Source organism: Columba livia, chromosome 1, assembly GCF_036013475.1.
Source record: "Columba livia isolate bColLiv1 breed racing homer chromosome 1, bColLiv1.pat.W.v2, whole genome shotgun sequence".
NCBI classification, from domain to species: domain Eukaryota; kingdom Metazoa; phylum Chordata; class Aves; order Columbiformes; family Columbidae; genus Columba; species Columba livia.
Window position 1 is genome coordinate 200,170,947 of NC_088602.1, and position 19,528 is coordinate 200,190,474.

Sequence of the window (19,528 nt, forward strand, 5' to 3'; positions counted from 1 at the left end):
CCCAAAAAATCCATACACAGTGAAGTTCTTAGCAGAGAACATATCTTTACATTTGGTGAAGTTATGCCTAGAAGTCATTTTGCTTTTGTGTTTTTTAAGGAATAAAATTATATACATTATTTAGTAATCCTTAAAATAGGAGGTATTAAATAGCACAAACAATATTACAGTCTTACGTTTTGGTGTTACCTACAGTAGAGGGGCTACTTTAAACAAATAAAAATTGCAGTTTGTCCATTCTGTACATTCAGGGCCAAACCCTCCGCTGGTATAAACCACAGTAGCTAAATGCACAGCTAGCAAGTTACGTTAGTTTATTCCAGCAGAGCATATGGCTCCTGATTACTCTACACATGGGGAAGGCTCGGACCAGTTATGCACTGACAGAAGCTTATTATATATATGCCGAAGTTTTCATGCAGTAGGGAAAATGTTAGTTTAAGTATAATCCCTTAAACAGTCATACCATAATAATGGTATATGAAGCAGCTTTAAAAATATTATTTTATAATCATATGAAACTCTGAGCTATGCTGACTGTTTTAACGGCATCCCTTATTGCCAATATTCTATTAGAAAACAGTGTAACTGTAATTTCTGAGGTCTAATGGGGGCCTATTAAAATATCACTGTACCTAACCACTTAAAGGGTAAATTGTACCCTTATATACCTATTAATCACTGTATTCCATCTGGAAGCAATTACGATCCTCACAATAGACATTAATATCACACTAACTCTGCAGTGGATCTTCTGGGGAAATAGGAAGAGTGTGGCAGCATACAGAGTATATGCACTAACGTCATTCCAGGAGGTAGTTCGATTTTGTGGCACTCGATTTTTGGTTTGTCATTTACACACTTCAGAAGTCAATCATCCTCAGGAAAAAAATATTAAAAAATAAAATAATAAAAAAAAAAGGTAGTTTGCTGCACTGAAAGTCAACTGGGGGGTAAAAACACTTATTTTCTCTTATCCATCTCATTTTCCTTGGTTGGTTGGTTGGTTGGTTGGTTGGTTGGTTGGTTGGGTTTTTTTAACTCCAGAGTGTGCCTTTGCCAGCTTTTGGGGCCAGATCCAAGCTCACTGAAGTCAATGAGAAAGTTTCCTGATGGTTTCCACAAGAAAGACCTTAGATACCAGTGGCTACCTACTGCAGAAATAGGCATTTAGGCCTTGATTAAGGAAAGCACTTAACTAGATGGCAATACATGAGCAGGCTGGCACTACCATCCCATGAAAGCAAACAGTAAGCACACAAATTAAATTCAAATTGATCCCACCAGTGTCAAAGACACTTAGAGACAGTGCAAGTGGTTTGATCAATTAGGGCCCATTTCCTGGCTATTCTGCATCAGGTGGTGACAAAGTGACACATCTGACTGATATCAGGAAAATACCAGAGTTACCTCCATTGCACTAGATCTTAATTCACACTGGCACAAACCCAGAGGTGTTCTCCTACACCCTATAGAGTTACTCACAGAGAATTCTAATAGAAACAGAATCAAAATAATGCCCAAAGAGTTTCAACAGAGACCCATCAAGTTGTTTAAAACTATATTTCAAATACAATATCCATCTGTTACTGCCTGGAAGTAACAGCTTTTAAAAAATATTTTTTTTTATCTTCTCTGGTATCTGAAATAATTTCCATTCCATTTTTTCCCACAAACTCACTTTCTTTATTTGACTCTTTTTTTATCTTTTTTTTTTTTTTTTTAGTTGAACATAGCTTAGTTTTGAGCTGAACATTAGTTTCTGTTTTTTAATTCTATCATAAAATATCATGGAATAAACCACAATTTTTCTAAGGTATTCACACATTTTTAATCTCTATTATCTGTCTCCTTTGAATGGAGTCAGTGGCTTTTGAAACGCTTACATAGTAAAATGAGGAAGATTTGCCCCTATTTTTTGGCATTAGTGTTGCTTTTTAGCAACCTCATAGGTTTTCCTAGGATGGCTTGATGCACATTTACCCAATTTTCAACTAAACATACTTCACTAGACACGACAGCTACTTCTTAAACAAAAATATTTCCATTTAAACATGCCTCTCAATCTGTTAAACTTTTTGGGTTTTGACCCAAATCCATTTTTCAGTTTTATTTTTCCCTCATTCTTTTTTTTTTTTTCTTTTATTTTCCTGATCCTCTTTTCATCAGAAGACTGAAAATAAGAGGCAATCGTGAAAATAAAACTGAAAAGAAAAAGGGTACAAAGACTGGAAAATGGAAATGGTTTAATTTAAACATTCTAGTTAAAATATTTGCAACTTTGAGAAAACAGCTGAAAAAATAGTGCTTTAGAATTTTCAAAGACACACTTGTTTCCACATTGCAGACCATCTCCAATTCAGCCATGGAACAGATTAAAGATTATCTATGTTTTTTATTTCTGCGTAAACGCTATACAGTATACCCACATTCTCTCCTATATAAAAAAAAATTGGAGTGGAATTATTTGAAAATAGCTAAAATACCTAAGTCACAGGTGTTTTTCAAACTGTATGTATAATGAACATTCTCATCTTAGCTTTGTGCCACTTATAAAGCTATGTAGTGTTACAGGGCACCCTATTTTAATAAAAATCAATATGAGCAGAGATATTTTAAGTTACATTCCAGAACTCATGAATTTATTACAACTCATACTATGCACAATAATCAGTGTTTCCTCTGACAAGCAATATTTTTTTCTTTTTCTTCTTCTAGTTCCTTCATGTGATCTCTGAATGAATGAAACACTTCTATTATACTTTACTTGCTTCCTGTCAGAATGCATTCACATAATTTAAACTATGAGTGAAAGCTGTAAACCCAATATTGAAAAGTAAACAAGAAGAAACTCATGTTCTTAAATGCAGTGCAAGGAAATCTTAGTACCATCCTACTTTGAGTATGCATCTTAACCCAGATTCTTTCACCACCAGTCTGTTAGGTACAGTTCCAGAGTTGCAAGACAATGCCTTGATTTTGTAAAAATTTCTAATCAACAGTAATTAAATACTGAGATGTTAAATGTGAATCTGGCTTAAGACGAATACTCAGTTCTGCTTCTAGGACAGAGCACAACCTAATGTCCGTAAGTATCTAGGAAAGAAAATGCTCTGCATTATTTTCTTAAGTTATACTGCATTTTATTAGGAACAGGATCTTTCCTGAGGGTTGTTGGATTTTCAACTAAATTTTCATCAGATTTGCTCAAATTTGTTCTCAACATACAAATAGAAGCCCCCTACAGTAAGGACAAATAAATCTATTACTACAAAATAACATTAAGATCCAGGTAATTGATTCCTTCTATTTCTACTTTTCCTGCTATTGATAAGGGCCTTTAGTTTGCTGTAGTCCCCTCTCATCTTCTGAGATTCTTCCCTCTGCTGGCCATGCTGTCTACTGTCTTTGCAATACTGGTTGATCATCTGCATCTCTGAGTGGCTGAAAGCTCCCACAAAGTCCTTTGGGTGGAACTGCAGTGCCCGCACCGAGCTGGCCCAGGTCCAAGGGGACCACTTGTCAGTCATGTAGGCCACCATCTCTGGATCCAAGACTTTGAAATTGATCTTTGCTAAGGTCTGCTTGAAGCTGTTCTCCGTTGCGATGCAATGGTAAAGCCCCCGGTCACTGTCTTGGACAGAACGAATGAGGAGTCCTTGCTCAGTGGCTATGATCCTCTCATTCAGCTTGACCTAGAGGGCAAAAAGGCAGAAGAAACTTCTTAGTGAATGTTATGGAACAACACAGTATTTGACCTCTTGGTAAGTCTCGCTACAAACACCTCCTTCTTTCTTAAAGGTACCATATTTTACTTCTTCACATCTCCCAGAGACCATTGTTATTTTTACTGTTAGGAGAGAACTTACTTCAAGGTAGGTAAGTGTTGCTAAAGAAAATGACTTCAATATTTTTATTATGTTATAATAGATTTGATCAGGATGAAGACAAAAATGCAAATCTGGAGACTAAATGACAGAAGAGTTTTCATAATGTTCAAACAGCAGAGCTGAGGAAATGAACTTCCATTTCAGGCTTACAACCCTGAGAATGTCTCTTCCAGCATCAGTGATTGCTGCTGAGACTTGATGGAAGAAAGATGCAGAGTTGGGGTTTGATCTGTTATTGAGCACAAAGTGGCTTCTGGCTGAATATTTTGACTTTGAGGAGATTTGCACTGCAGAGTCTATAGCCTGGTATAAAAATTTTCATTGCAGTGGCCTTGGCTGGGACTTGGCTCATTGGAAACCAATTTTTTCATCTCCTGTTTCCTTTCTGGCTTCAGACCCTGGACAGTCCCTGGAGATGGTCACATCATTCAAAGGAAACAAGTTACCACAGCTTGTTGAGTTATCATCTGATTATAAATGACGGTGCAGATGTCACTTTGCATATCATCTGTGAAGTGTAAAAGTTGCTAATTTAACCCATTATGGAAGAATACCAGTACTGGCATTTTTATGAATGATTTTTCTATTTTGCCACTGCACTTTGCATTAGACCTGATCCTCTGGGGAATTAATTAATTTATTATGCTATTCTGTTACTGTAAACTTTTGTGGACATTCAGAAATCTGAGAGCTTGAAATGAAATTGACCCCTTGATTGTTTCAGTTTGTCTGTTGTTATTTAAAACTGCATTGAACATAGGAGCAAAAAAGGGAGATGTTCTGCTGAAGCAAAGGGTTAAAGAATGACACCTAGATTGCCAGAACATGACATGAGAAAACCAGCATGAAAGACTCAGTGTAAAGCTTGTAAGTCTTCTCTGATTTTGGAAAATAGCCTGATATGAGAATAATGTTTTTCAGTATTTATAATCTATCAATAGACACCATATTACTTAATGTTTCATTTCAAAAGATGTTTTTTTATTATTTATAGAGTAACTGCCTTGGATTTGAAATGGATTTTTTCCTCTTTTATATTACTTAAGGAAGGCACATTCCCCATAAACAATCATACTGTATATTACAGTGCTGAAACTTGAGAGCCTTGGAGAGTGCAGTAATGGAAAATGTGATTGCACCATGGTGGGGAAATGCTTTTGTCAATACGTGTTCTTAGCCTGGACTAGTTTCTTGCTAAAGAAACCTTTCACATTTCTCCCACTTTTGCCTTTTATGTCTTCAATAGCACAGAAGGGCTACTGTCTACTGACTTCTTCCTGAACCTTACACAGGTTATTGCTTTTATGACTATTTTCCTGGATCAATAGAAAGTCCTCAGTGCTGCAAACCTTCAGTTTGCAATTAGTAATGTGTGCAGGAAAAATTCATTAACTAGTTCCCTGATGTTATGGGCTGACAGAATTTTCTGATAGCTGTTCTGCTCTGATAGAAATCACTGGGGCTGAGAAGTCAAGTCCCAGCTATACTGAAATGTCTGCCCTTATTTATATGAATAAAGCAACGGTCACTGTGCTGCATCCACACAAATTCTCCAGCTTCACTGTAACACGACTGTCGGATGAAAACACAAACACTCCTTTGCCTTAGTCCAGGCAGTGGATGAGGTGCTGACTGAGGTCTCTTCCAGAGCCACTGCTCACATCACTCACCTCTTTCCTTCTGTCATTGTCTTTCTGTAGCAGCCACTTAATAGAAGCCTGAGGAGATTTGGGTGTGCATTCGAGAAATGTGGTGTTGTTTTTGACTCCATACTGAACTATTTCTGCTGCATTTCTGTATGCTAGAAAGAAAAATAAAACAGGTCAGGCTACTGTGAATGGCGATTTGATACAGAAAGCAAGTAAATGTAATACAGAAAAAACATTTGTAATAAAGGTAAAATGAAGTATATCTGATCCCGATACTGGCCAATAATAAGTCATTTAGGGAAAAAAAATCAGATAAACGAAATGAAATGTGAAGAAGTACATCCAGTTACAAACACCAATGTTTCCAATCTGATATGGTCTGCTCTAAGTAAGCGGGATAATTAAACTCTGGGATACTGTTCCCTGTTCCCTGAAATGATCTCCTTCCCTACTAGTACAAGAATGCCTGTCTAGAACTATCCAGAAAATGAAGCATTTAATACATTTCTTCACACTTCACAGTTTACGGGCTGGGGGAACGTGGTTGTATGACTCCACCACAGCCGCGAGCCCTGAAGAAGGTTCTCTCCATTCCAGCTGTGTGCAGTAGCAAAGGGAGGCGAGAGAGGGCAGACAGGGCCCCTGCTTGTCTTGCACGGCAAGAAAAGGACTTGGCTCTGAATCTGAAATGCAGTGAATACGTAGACAGGCCAGCAACAGAGAACAGGACAGATTTATAGCACTCCAGCAACACCTGGGCAAGCGCTGAGCATATGTCATCGCTTAGACTTGTTGTGCCCCTTTATAGTCTTGACAGAAGAGCAATTGGCAGTTACTGGTAGGAACTTTTAGATGCTCATTGCTTGGCCCAAATCATAATATTTGTCCTGAAAACAATATACTTCCAGATTTAAAAGCTTACATCATAGTTTTTTTTGTTTGTTTTGTTTTTGCTTTTTTTGACAAAGGAACAATGCAAATACCTAGAGGACTGTATGTCTAAAATCTGACTCTGTTCTTGCACAGTCCTAAGACTGTTTTTCCTCAGACTCTAGTTTATCTCCTATTCTTTTCAGCTTCTTTCATCAACTAATATGTGAAATTGGAATCTATCCTACTACAGGAAGGAAACTTTACTTGGTTCTGGTCCTTCAGAGTTTGCAGTACATTTATGAGGTTGTACCAAAATCAATTGTAACTTTTAGGAGAATAATGTGGAAATATTTTGCGTTCATAGACCATTAGCTAGCAAAGAGTTTATCTGTGGCCTGACTAATCTGTAGCTGTGGTACAGTGAGAATCAGAGCTGTTACACATTATTATTCTTATGTACACTGGAACTAAGTGTACCACAAAAAGGCATTTTTGTCTGTTTCATTGATCAGTATATATCTGACTTCTTAAATACTCCATGCTACTAGTACTTATACAATCTAAGTAAAAGATTGATAGAATACAAATGCATTTCTCAAATGGCCATAAGGACGAACAGAAGCATAACAATATTAAACAGAACGTTTGAAAAGCAATCATACAAGCCCCTTAGTTCTTGAATATCTATTTAAAAATTGCAATATGCCAAAAATATTGAGTTTATACATGCAACCTATCATGTTTAAAGACTTCATTCCAAAATTATGGTTACCTATGAACCTGGAAGATTTCTTGCAATTGTCTGACTCTCTGCTGTTTTGTCCTTTAGTTTGATTTCATTTTTTTGCCCAAACATAGCAGTTTTGCTATAAATGGCTTTAAATATATTTTGAAAGAGTCTAAGTTGCTGTTTCTTTTTATCTTTTTTCCACTGGGAAAACAACTTCCATCTACCTATGCTATATCCCACTGCTGTCAGCAAAACTTCCATATAAATTTCCTAAAACACATAAACCTATAAATACATCCACATTAAGAAAAAAATGTTTGGAAAACAAGAAACCTGTTTCACAAGACTGTCAAGGTTTAAACATTTTTTCCCCTCAGCCCAGAAAGCAGACACTTGACATTGTCACATTTTCCACATTGAAAGAAGAGACGCCCACCCTTGGGGACAGACAATGGGTCAGTAGTCACAGCACATGACTGCAAGGTAGGACACGCAGCTCAAGTTACTTCATGATACTCTAATGGTGGAGTAACCTTTTGTAATTGTTGGTTCAAGCTACTCAGCTTCATATAAATGGCCTAATACTGTGTCATGGGGAATGACCTGCTGGCACTCTAGATTGGCAGCTAGAGCAGGATTAGCCAGATTTGGGTTGAGGGATCTACACCCAGCTGACTGTTGTGGTCTGTTTTGATCCAGGAGATTCTTCTGAGACCCAGTAGAGACCATTTCAGCAGAATTATTATTAACTGAACCTTTCACATGTAACAAAGTATTGCTCTTTTATTCAAAAGATCGAATTGAAAGTTTACAGTCAGGTCTATTATTTGGTTTCCAGATGAAAATGCACTTCAGAAGCAGAGGTGACAGGAGCATAATTCTCTAACATGTGCCCTTGTTTTGATGGTACACTTTGTGATGGCCTAGCTCAGACATGCATGCAGTTGAAGAGGATTAAGCTGCCTTTATGTACGAGTCTACTCTTATTATGACTTGGGCCATATTTGACTGGTGTTCATCAATTTTGGGAAAGTAGTAGCTGGGAGGACAGCACTGGCTCCTCTGTTGACTCACTCCATGCCAAGCGGACTAAAGAGCTGCACAGTTGGAAATAAGAAACTTCATAAAGAGATTTGGAATGGTTTATTTTCCCATGTAAAAGGAGAAAGGAATAATTTTAACTGAAAAGACAGGCCTAGAACCTGCTGTTTGCTGAAAGATGTGATCCAAAACTCATCAAATATTTACAATAACTAGAATTAGAATATTTAGAATGAATTAGAATAATTCTGAGGTCCAAGACTTAAATGCACGAAGAGGCATTAATAAAGACTGAAGAGATTTAGAAGTAGAGAAGTCATCAAAATAACTGTACCTGTTTCTAGTCAACACTGTCAGCTTCTCATTTAATGTGTGCTGATCTATGTATTTCACGGTTTATCATTTTATCCCATATATGCAAGTTTCATGTAATTGCAAGGAAATATGCTAAAATGAAACCAAACCAAAACACAGACTTGGAAAACCATTATGCTTTACCAGTAAACCACACAGATAATGTGAGTTATGATGAGTCACAAAAAGGAAAGTCATGCATTTTTTTATATAGCATGAGGATCTCTAAATTATAGTACCTTTCAGGTTGAAACCTCGGCACTGAGTCAGAGGGTTTCCATGTCTCACGTCTTGCCTACGACTCCTCCTGAAATATTTTGTAAAAAAAAAATGTTATTCCAAGATAGCTACACTGCAAATAAACACTTTTTCTTTCTTTCACTAGATCAACTGTTAGGGACGGTTCATGACCTACTGTTAGTGTGCTTTACTATTGGCAGGCTACCTCGAGTGAAGATACTGTTCAAGTGAATAATCTGTTTGTTGAAGTTTATAAAATGGTTGTACTTTTCGTAGGTAAAGTAGTTTTGCAGTGGAGATGGAAGAGCTAGAGGTGATGCATAAAATAGATATATGTTGACTGTTGCAAGACCTAACATTCAAAGCCAGAACCCCCAGCTGGAACTCTCCAGAAATGCAAGCACCTAAGAATGAGATGCGGAAGGGTCACAGTGCTCACATTTAATGCACTAACAGAAAATTATAACATAGGGCATGTCCTCTCCTTGATTTTGGCAGGCACCCTATTTTTGGTGCCTGTAGCCACCTGGGTAGCAGAGTGACTGAAGTATTCATCCAGAATGGCGGAGAACTAAGGTTCTGTTCTGTCTTCTACTTGTGTGTGACTATTTCCAAAAGATACTCTAACTCACCAAATCTCACAATACTTCTACATGAGACTGTTATATTATTTGGATGACAGATGAAAAATCACAATTCTGTAGCAAACTAGCTAGAGAGGTTACTGGAATTGGGAATGCTGGCATTTCAGTCCTCCTCAGCTAGAAGAACATAGCTCACAGAATTCAGTGCATGTAAATCTGGCACCTGAAATTTTTAATTCTTATGATATATTGTTTTGTTTACTGAATATTCTGCAAGTTAATTCAATATTTATCAAGTAGAACAAAAAGAAAATATATTGGTGATAGGCTGTTGCAAACAGATGCTCCTGCTATATGTATTCTGAACTATGGACTATTGACCTGTGAGATCAGAAACCATAAAAAGCCCCTGGAGCTCCAGTACTGCTGAATGAAGGGGGATGCCTCTGTGGTCACATTATACCAGGTACTGCACAACCACTCAGAGATAGTGCTTGTAATCCTGTGTCACCTGATCCTTCACTGCATTGTTTGAAAAGGAAACTTTTGAGAGGTATGTTTCAATGGACTAATTTCTGACATTCCAAGTATATTTTTGAAGTTTATAATCAAAGATGTTTCATCTAATGGCTTGGGATCTTAACCTTTGTGAACTATTTGTATGAGTCAAAGGAAACGAAGAATTTTAGTGAATTTCAGGATTCCTCTGCTACCACGTGCTGTTCCATACTGTCACAAATGGCACACTGCTTGCATTAGGCAGTTCTGAGAACATAAACTTACAGTTTGATATTTATTAAAAAAAAAAAGGTTGAAAAGCTAGTGTTTAGAAAATAAAGATAATACTGTCAGGTGTTTTGAGGGAAATCAATGTTGGATGAGGAACTGCAATAATCCATGGGAGAAAGAAGTGTCAAAAGAAGCAAATAAGTGAATGTGTCCAGCAGATACTACTGTCTAGACTATAGGATTTGGCTCCAGTTACCAATGTTTTCTCCTTCTTAATCTCTCGTTAGATAAAGGGACAACTCATTTCCTTCACGTATGAAAAACAGATTTGTTTTCCATACAGTATTAGGTGTTTATTCTTGTTTGATATAAAAAGCAAATTGCAAACAAAATGTCAGCATGAAAGCAAGCCCCAGTGGAAATAACCCTGGGTGTATAGAGATGGCAAGGAATCCACTGGAAACTGCACAGACTAGGTGTACCTGACTGCTCATTATATCTTTCCGCTACTATGTTGGTGTAGGAGTTAGGCGGCCTGAGACTCGGGGATTTTTCTTTTCTTTCCTCCCCCATCTTCTGACCTTTATTCCATAGTAGAAAACAATAATTTTGCAGACTGGAGGCTGAACATACTGAGTGAAAGCAGTAAAAACCCCAGGTACTTTACCAACGGCTACATTGCCAGGCTGGGCTTCACCTTTTCATCTGAAATAAGGAATCAATTGAGAAAAGTTTGCAATAACATAAGTAATTGTCTTTTTCAGCTTGGAGGAGACTAAGAGGAGACCTCATTGTGGTTACAGCTTCCTCACAAGAGGAAGAGAAAGAGCAGGCGCTGAACTCTTCTCTTTAGTGACCAAAGACAGAATCTGAGGGAATGACAGGAAGATATGCCAGGAGAGGTTTAGGTTGGACATTAGGAAAAGGTTCTTCCCCCAGAGGATGCTGGAGAACTGGAACAGGCTCCCTAGGGAGGTATCACGGCCCCAAGCCTGACAGTGTTCAAGAAGAGACTGGACAACACCCTCAGACACATGGTGTGAACTGTGGGGTTGTCATATGCAGGGATAGGAGTTGGATGCAATGATCCTTGTGGGTTCCCTCCAACTCAGGACATTTTATGGTTCTATGATTCATCCCAGTGGATGACATTGCCATCAGCTGGCTGGGGCACTGGAGCAGAGCCAAGCTTTGCCTGTTTCTGTCTGTGACCTCCCTCTGCACAGGTAAAGGAGTGAAGCCCATTTACTATATCTGGTCTTCTGTATCTGCAGCTCAGGTGCAGGCAGTGGGTAGAGTGGTGCACAGTGGGTAAAGCTCTGTCACCCGTTTGAAAGGTTTGTTTCCTCTGCAGTGATACCTCATTGTGTATTCTGTAGCTCTGTTTGTATATCAAGTGAAATCTTAGTAATACAAGAGCTCACTACAGCCTCCTGCTATTAAATATTTCCCTTGGGATGAGGAAAGAGGCTCCTGTTTTGCATAAGAATTATGAGATGGACTATTAGCTCCATTGTAAATTAAACAGAAATTGCTTTCCCTGTCTGCTTTAATAAATCTCATGTCAAAAACTCCAAATCTGCAGGCATTACATGGAAATCACATTTACCTAAAATTTCCCTGGAAATAATTCTTCCCACTTAGGAGAAAATGAGGAACAAAAAGAACAAATGACTTTATTCCTCAAATAGTCTGAGAGATATTTTGCTGCATTCAGGGTTATCAAAATTACATCCAGAGTAAGCAACTGAATTCAAACAAAGGGAACAAATGTTTCATGGATTTTGTGTGCCTGAGATGGAAGAACGTGTTTTCTGTTTTGTTTTTTTCAGTCCATTACATTAAATATGAAAAGGTAAGTTCTTTATAATATGTTTGCCAGGCTTTTCTCGGTGACAAACAAAGATAAAACAAGGGGCAGTGGGTACAAACTGGAATACAGGAGGTTCCACTTATATATGAGAAGAAACTTCTTCACAGTGAGGGTGACAGACACTGGAACAGGCTGCCCAGGGAGGTTGTGGAGTCTCCTTCTCTGGAGACATTCAAAATCCGCCTGGATCCGCCTACATCCCTGTATAGCCTCATCTAATTGTTTCTGCTCCAGTGCGGGGACTGGACTAGATGATCTTTCAAGGTCCCTTCCAATCCTAACATTCTGTGATTCTGTGATTCTTGCAGGACATACTCCTAGGTGGTGAATGATTCCAAGCACAATAGCTACAGAGGTTATTGTCTGTACATGCTCCTGAAAGGAATAACATCCCACTTTTCCACCACCTTACAACACCCGAGGCTACGGAGCAGAACAAAAGCCTCCTTTCCTTGCAGACTTGGCTGCTGAACACTGCTCACCTCTTCCCTGTGGGGTAGAACCTGGAGCAGGAGTTGCCGTCCCAGGCGCAGTAGGGATCACGGGCCAGGCAGCAGTCGGCGCAGGCGCTCCCATAGATGTGGCAGCGATGCAGGGACACCTGGGTGACCCCTTCGTCCGAGCTCACATACAACTGTTGCTGCAAAAGGGAATGGAAAGATTTGTGTCAGATGTGGAGGAGCTTCACCCGAGACTTGGTTAACGCACCTAAAAACCTTTCAATTAATTTTGGAATTAGCTCAAAACCAAGAGGGGAGCCACTAATATATATAAATCCAAGATAAACAGAAATCTCCCATGTGAACAGGCCTATAATATTTCCTCCTTCCTGTTAGAAAACACTTAGAAACACTGGGGAAATGTTAATGTTTTTTGGACATTGAGTGTCATTGTTCTGTTCTGGGGCAGACAGGCTGAGTTAATATTGCTCAGATTGGAGAACTCGGTTCTTATTCAGTGAGGATTATTGGCTCAAGCCTTTGAACTAAGTATTTTCTCTGCATATAGTCACTTTAATAAATATTATGCAGAGTTCCTAGTTGGATTTTCTAGTGCACAGATTTCAAAGACATAAAACCTAGAGATCACGCTGAGGCTTAGGGCCAGATTCCGATAGCCTTATATACCTGGAAAAATAAGCTAAAAGAACTTTTTATAAGAAAGGAAAGCTTTTGCCAAAGAAGTTCAAAGTGACAGGGTCATCACCAAAATCTAGGTCAAAATGATTGTTCTACTCAGAAACAATTAATCCATTTTTTTAAAAGTATAAATTAATATTGAACAAAACCCCTGAAGCTCTCCCTGTCTTTTAGTCATAAAACTAAAAAATTACACTGAATTCAATTAAGTGAATAATATTTACTTGTTAGTAGTTATGAAAAATATTGAGCAACTTGTTGCTTGCAAAATCATGGAATACATATTTTTCATTTGGGTGTTTAAAATTTCAGCAAAAACCCTCTCAGCAGTTTTCATCATTCTTATTGCCATTGTTTATTACTAATAAACAAACATGTACAATTGCACCATGAACCCGACAGCCCCAAGACTGCCTTTTTGCATTGACCAGACTTCCAAGGGAAAATTTCATTTTAGAACTTATAGGAAGAAAAGAAGAGCAAATTTCCTCTTTTAGTACCTTTTATTTTCCTTAATTGTCAAACAAAACAGCAAAAAAGATGACACTGTTGGTGAATTAGACATGATACATAATGAATATAAATTGTTTTATCTTAGTGGCTCTGGGACATATTAAACAGCTAAGGGAAACTTCAGCCAAGTTTCTCCATATTCATTATGGAAAACCTCCTGTCTATATTTAGTATGCTGCACAAAAAAATGTATTCTAACATTTTTAAGTCAATTTATATAGCAGTTAATAAGAGCTAAGTAAGCACTCCAATTTTCTTTACCTTTTTAGATGAAATCTTCATTGTTGTTATAGGAGAGTTACTCTGAAAGACAAAATTCCAAACCACATTTACAAGGCCTCTCTTGTTAATACTGTTCTAATATTAAAAATAAAAATAAAATTAAATCTAAGTCATGTCTAAGAACACTATAGCTTTTCATATCTTGGAAAGGCGTCACTCACTCCTACTAGTTTTTTGTTATTTTCAGAACTAAACAAACCAAGGTATGTCTCAATAAACATATTGGCTAAACACAACCGCATCATTATTGCTCATGTGTGTCAACAAGTTCTTTTACATTTCTAACTAACCTGCATCTGTGTTACCTCAGCAATACAGGAGCAGCATGTTTTGAAACCATTACTGTCACTTTGTAATAAAAACCAATGATCCTTAAAGATGATGATGATGACAAAGAAAAACCACACAACAGCTCATGCATATTTACCAAATGATCCAGATAAAAATGTCATATTTCCCTTACACATTATCTACAGTGCATACAGTTTGGTTACCATCCAACATATACTTCCAGATTATCAATGTCTAGAATATTAAACATGGCATGTGCGTTATTGAACATTACATTCCCAGAGACCGTATACTACTGTGTGTCATCACTGTAGTCTATCATTGCCTGTGTCCAAACCAAATGTTAAAGAGCTGGAAAAGGAATTATCACATTCATTGCCTTAAGAAAATGAAGCAATTCATTATTCTCAACCAAACAAATGATAAAATTGATGGTAATAAAAATGTTCAGCACTTCTTTAAGATTTAGTATTTGCTCAATCACAAAGGAAAGCCATAACGCTGGGCCAGGATTAACTGCAGTGGACTACAAGCAGAGTAGGGAGGCCAGGACTAGAAAATCTGGCTGCGAACTATGTGAACTGGCAAAAGTTTGAAGGAGTTTAGAGCTGCTGTAGTATCTAATGAGCTGTCTGGAGACTCAAGGTCAAATGCAACATTGGATCTGATGCCACATTCTCCTTTCCTTGCTTGTACTCTGGAAAGGAATCAGTGCTTTGCTTACTCTTGATATTTACTTGCACACAGCCAGTGATCTCATCCCCCTCTCTTGGAGAGACTCGTGAAATACTGCTGTGCTGCCCACACAGATTGCAATGGCAGAGGTTACTGTATTGTGATTTTTAGGATACAGGACAAAACGTCTGTGCAGAGGTCAAAAGACAAAGTTTAGGGTCAGGATCGCTCTCAGCCCACCTATCTGCTTGCTCTTTTAATTTACCTTTCAGTAGATGGAATTAGTAACAGTTAGATGAAGGCTAGTCTTTAGGTAATATAACTCACATATATCTTTTTTAAAGGGAGGTCTTCAACAAAGGTGCAGAAAGACTAATTATGCCTTTATGAGGTTTAACACAGAGTAAATTCTTTTTCTTAAAGAAATTTTTAAAGCTGTCTGTCTGGATAAAAAAAACTTTAAAATGTCATTTTTGTATCCTCTTAATGAAACAGAAAAACCCATAACAAAATGCTTCACTAAGTTTATAGATGCATACTACCATTTGCCCTAAGACTACCTGCTTTAAAGAATAGCCCATTCAAAAATTTGAAAGGGATTTTCAGCATGAGGGCAAACATTTTCTTTAGGTTGTTAGAAGCTGCTACATGCCAGAGTGATTGACAGAGGTTATTCCCTTATTTCTGCCTGTAGTTGTTTGCATTTCTTTTCAGCTTATGTTGTGTTAAGCCTGTAGCTTTCTTGACTCCAGAGGCATGTGGCTTTGAAGAACTGGAGTTAAGTGAAAGCACCAGTTTGCTTCCACTGTGCAGCTCGGAATCAGGAAGATTATCAGATAAGCAAAGTAATACAAAAATCTTAGATTCCATCTGTAAATAGCGACAGTCTCAATACGTGATGTCAATGATAAAAGTTGCCTTCTGGCAGCCACTGTAACGTGACCTTGTAAAAATCCAAATCCTTCTAGTCAGTATAACAATATAAAAAATAAGCAACTTAAATATAGGAGAAAAAAAAAACCTTAAGCTAACTACAGCCTTCATAAGAGTGACATTTATCTTCCTCTTTGGGTAGGTATCAAGCTGACAGTATGCACATTTACTTGATCTTTTATCAAGTCACAGTTGCCCTTGCCAAAGTCTCTTAGAACAAAGTGTTTGTGTGAACACACACATTGGAAAAGAAGGAGCAAGCCAAACCTGAAAAACCTCCAGCTCTTCTAAAATGAGTTCTCCGCTTGCAGAGAAGTTGGTGGGTAGAACAACAACTTTTTGTACGGTTCCTTGATCTGGAAAAGATGAGAAAAAGTGAGACCATGTGGCAGAGAGAAAGAAAGAAAAAAACAGATGCACCATTAGCAATTATGAAAAGAAACCATTCAAAGCAAGCTCTGTGACATAGAGAAATATATTCAAAGATGTTCAGTAATTTTTAAGGTGTGTGGTAAGAAAGAACCATGAGATGATTCCTTCCCAAGTCACAGACTGTTGATAACTTGCATGCGACTGTATATAGTATTATTCTTATGTATGAATATGAAGAAGTCATGGTAAGATTGGAGTTAATACCATTACTGTGTACCATTCTACCCAAAAAGATCAATCGAAATCAGTATCTTCTGTACTAGTTGCTGCACAGGTACACAGACAGAGGCAGTATCTGTCCCAATGATCTCAAAGTAAAAACACAGCTATATCAACAGATGAAACATAGCTACTGCAGAATTTAATATATGTTGATATTGATCAATAAAACATAACAATAACTGATGACATGAAAAGGTAGATCTTCCAAAGAATAACTCCGTCTGCACCTGAACAAAAGCAAAATGAAGTAAAATGAAAGTTGGGGTGTTGTTTGTTTGTTTGTTTTTCAGGAGAGTCAATAATCAAGTCTGTTATATTTGGTTCATAAGGAAAAAAGGAAAAGCAAGGCGAAGATACTGTAGCTACTTTATCATGGCTGCCCTCTCAAAATGCAGTTCCAACCCTCCCAAATCCATGCAGGTCAAAGGAATAAGAAGTAAGAAGAAAGGGACAATGGCAGTGTTTTTGTGGGGTAGATGTGATAAGGGAGACTAAAGAGATATTTGTGATCAGTTTACCAAATGTGTTATGCAGAAAGAATATCTGTCCAGAAGGGACCTGTCTATGAAAGCTCTTAAAGGCTGAGACAGCCACTGAAGTACCTCTGATGTGGCAGAAAATGCAAAATATGGGAGAATCACAAGAATAACACGGAGTATTTTTACTTGGAAAAAGCACAGCACATAAAGTTCTTCTTGCCTGAAAGGTCTGGAAATTAGTCTGAGTAGAATGACTTTATTTGCTCAGTATTGATTCTGAGGAATGACACCACATGGTATAGATTCTGTTTGGCCTTCAAAAGTTTTATGAGCAATACAGACTTGTGCAGATAGTAAAACATTAGTACAGTATAATATAGGTAAGTATTTCATGTATTTTTAGGAATTTGTGACCAAAGAAAGGAAATCTCAGCTTCCTGTTTGGCAATTCATGATGTAGACAATGTAAACTGAAAACAGGCAATTTTGCTTTTAAGGTCAGTGACTAAATACCATAGCTGGAACTGCAGGGCAAGTTGGTTACAGTAAATAATTTACATCTTCTTATTTCCCTACAGAAAGCCAGCAAATAACAATATATTTTACTTAACAGGTTTAGAGCCAGAATATTGATATGTAATGACCTGACCACACACAGAGAGCACATTGTATTATTTTATCATTAAAAACAAGAAAAAAGGAAAAGAGAAACTGAAAGCTGACAAGACTCAAAAATGTGTAGCTATCAATTGTACTTGCTCAGGGCATATTAGGCATGAATTTTACATGAGAATTTCCTATGGAGAACATTCATTCTCATTATACAATGGCATGATAAACCAGTTCCTTCCGAAGAAACTTTACTGAAACTAAATCTTGTGATAGCACAGCTGTGGTCTAGACTGGGTGCCAGTATTAGCAAAGCTATGAGAACCGAGAGAGATTTACTAACTGCCAGGACCCACTGAAGCTTTAAACTGCTGCAGATGCATCCCTCGGTGGAGCTAAGGAGAAGCATGTGTGTGTGTGTATTACTGCTCCTGCTAAAGTGAATAACCCATGCACAAATGTACACAGCTTAAGCCCAGTCTAACTGCCTCCTTGCATCCTTTTATCAATGTCCTCTCTCTAACGTTAAACTACACCATATAAAATACTGCATCAGGAGTGCAGGAAGGAGTTGCAGCCTTTTGTGGGCTTTGTTTTTGTTTCTCAACTGTCTGCAAAATGTCAACTACCTGTAACTCTGACATACAGGGCACTAAGCATGTTGACAGTGACCTTACCTGCAAAGGAATGTGAGCTTGCTGAGCCTCTGAAGAACCGGTTTATTTCAATGATCCATTAGCACATGCCCCACATTTAAAATTCCTAAATAGTCTTTAGTCTTCAAACATTGCCCCAAACTGAAATCAGAACCTGAGGGGAAATTTTATCCTGGGCATTAGCACAGAAAATACTGATAATTCCTGACGCCAAGTCCTTGTGTCCTAATAACCTTTCTTATTTGAAAACTAGGTACCTATCTACCTTTTTGTCACACCCCAGCAAAATACACAGAGTTAAGGACTGTTTACCTTGTATTAATTCCCTTTGACTCAATATTTTACCATTCACTTTGATTCAGTATAGTACCATGAGGGACAGATCATTGCAGAAAGGAATGTTCCATTGTTTTACAGGAATTAGTAAACTTGATACAACATTTAAAACAGATATTCATATTAAGAAAAGTAGGCAATAAAAAGCTATTCATTAAACAAAATCACTTAGAGCAAGGAATTCCAATAGTCTGTGTGTACATATATATATGCATATATATACATACTTCCAACAATACATGGCTTGTAGGCTGTAGCCCTCCACCCCTTCTATAGTTTTTCTGCTCTTTCTCAGCCTGTCTCTTAAATGAAAAGCAAATATTTGTGCCCAGAGAACACTTCTTATTCCTTTCTCAGTATTACTGAGGTCTCCACTATAAGCACAGTCGCTGACAAATCAACTCACCTATATGTGTTCTGTCAAAAAGCTTATGCTACGTCTCAGTTTTGCTTATTTCCTTTAATGGCAAAGCAGCAAACTAAATTCCCTGGGTCAGAAGGAAGGTTGGAAAGGATGCAGCACTGTGCACTGCAGGAGATATTTCCAAAGTAGTAGTGCCTGAGCTGTTTCCCAGTGTATTTCACAATAATTTTTTGTGTTGTGAGCCAGGCATAAAAGATCACCAATCAAGTCTAAGTGGTTTTTTTTTTGTTGGTGTTGTTGTTTGTTTGTTTTTGTTTGTTTGTTTGTTTTGTTTTGTTTTGTTTTGTTTGTTTGTTTGTTTGTTTGTTTTGTTTTGTTTTTTTTGTTTTTTTGTTTTCCACATTTAGGTCAACGTATGAATTTATAAGCTAATTCTGTAAAAACCATAGAAGTGAACACGATGGTTTCCTTCTCTGTTTTCTTGTTAATTCCAGAAATACACTTGAAAACAGTTCTACATCATTGTGATATCACAGTCATGAAAAAAGCTATTGCCTCCAAAATATCAAACTATCTTTAGAATATATGAAGTGAAGAAGCAGATCTATGCTTACCACTTCCCTGACTTTTCACC

General features: G+C 37.6%; 1 protein-coding gene across 2 annotated transcripts in view; it reads right to left on the reverse strand.

The window, feature by feature from the left end:
- Positions 1-994: 994 nt before the first annotated feature.
- Positions 995-19,528, reverse strand: part of SEMA3C (semaphorin 3C) — a 122,620-nt gene continuing 104,086 nt past the window's right edge. Inside the window, exons 13-18 of one of the 2 annotated variants that reach the window (XM_005512068.3) lie at positions 16,064-16,152; positions 13,877-13,918; positions 12,446-12,603; positions 8,777-8,844; positions 5,561-5,691; positions 995-3,695 (exon numbers count right to left, since the gene is read on the reverse strand). In XM_005512068.3, the coding sequence (XP_005512125.1) occupies positions 3,282-3,695; positions 5,561-5,691; positions 8,777-8,844; positions 12,446-12,603; positions 13,877-13,918; positions 16,064-16,152 (902 nt within the window). In that variant the 3' untranslated portion in view covers positions 995-3,281. The remainder of the gene's footprint in view (positions 3,696-5,560; positions 5,692-8,776; positions 8,845-12,445; positions 12,604-13,876; positions 13,919-16,063; positions 16,153-19,528) is intronic. The other variant, XM_005512069.3, reaches the window with a different exon arrangement.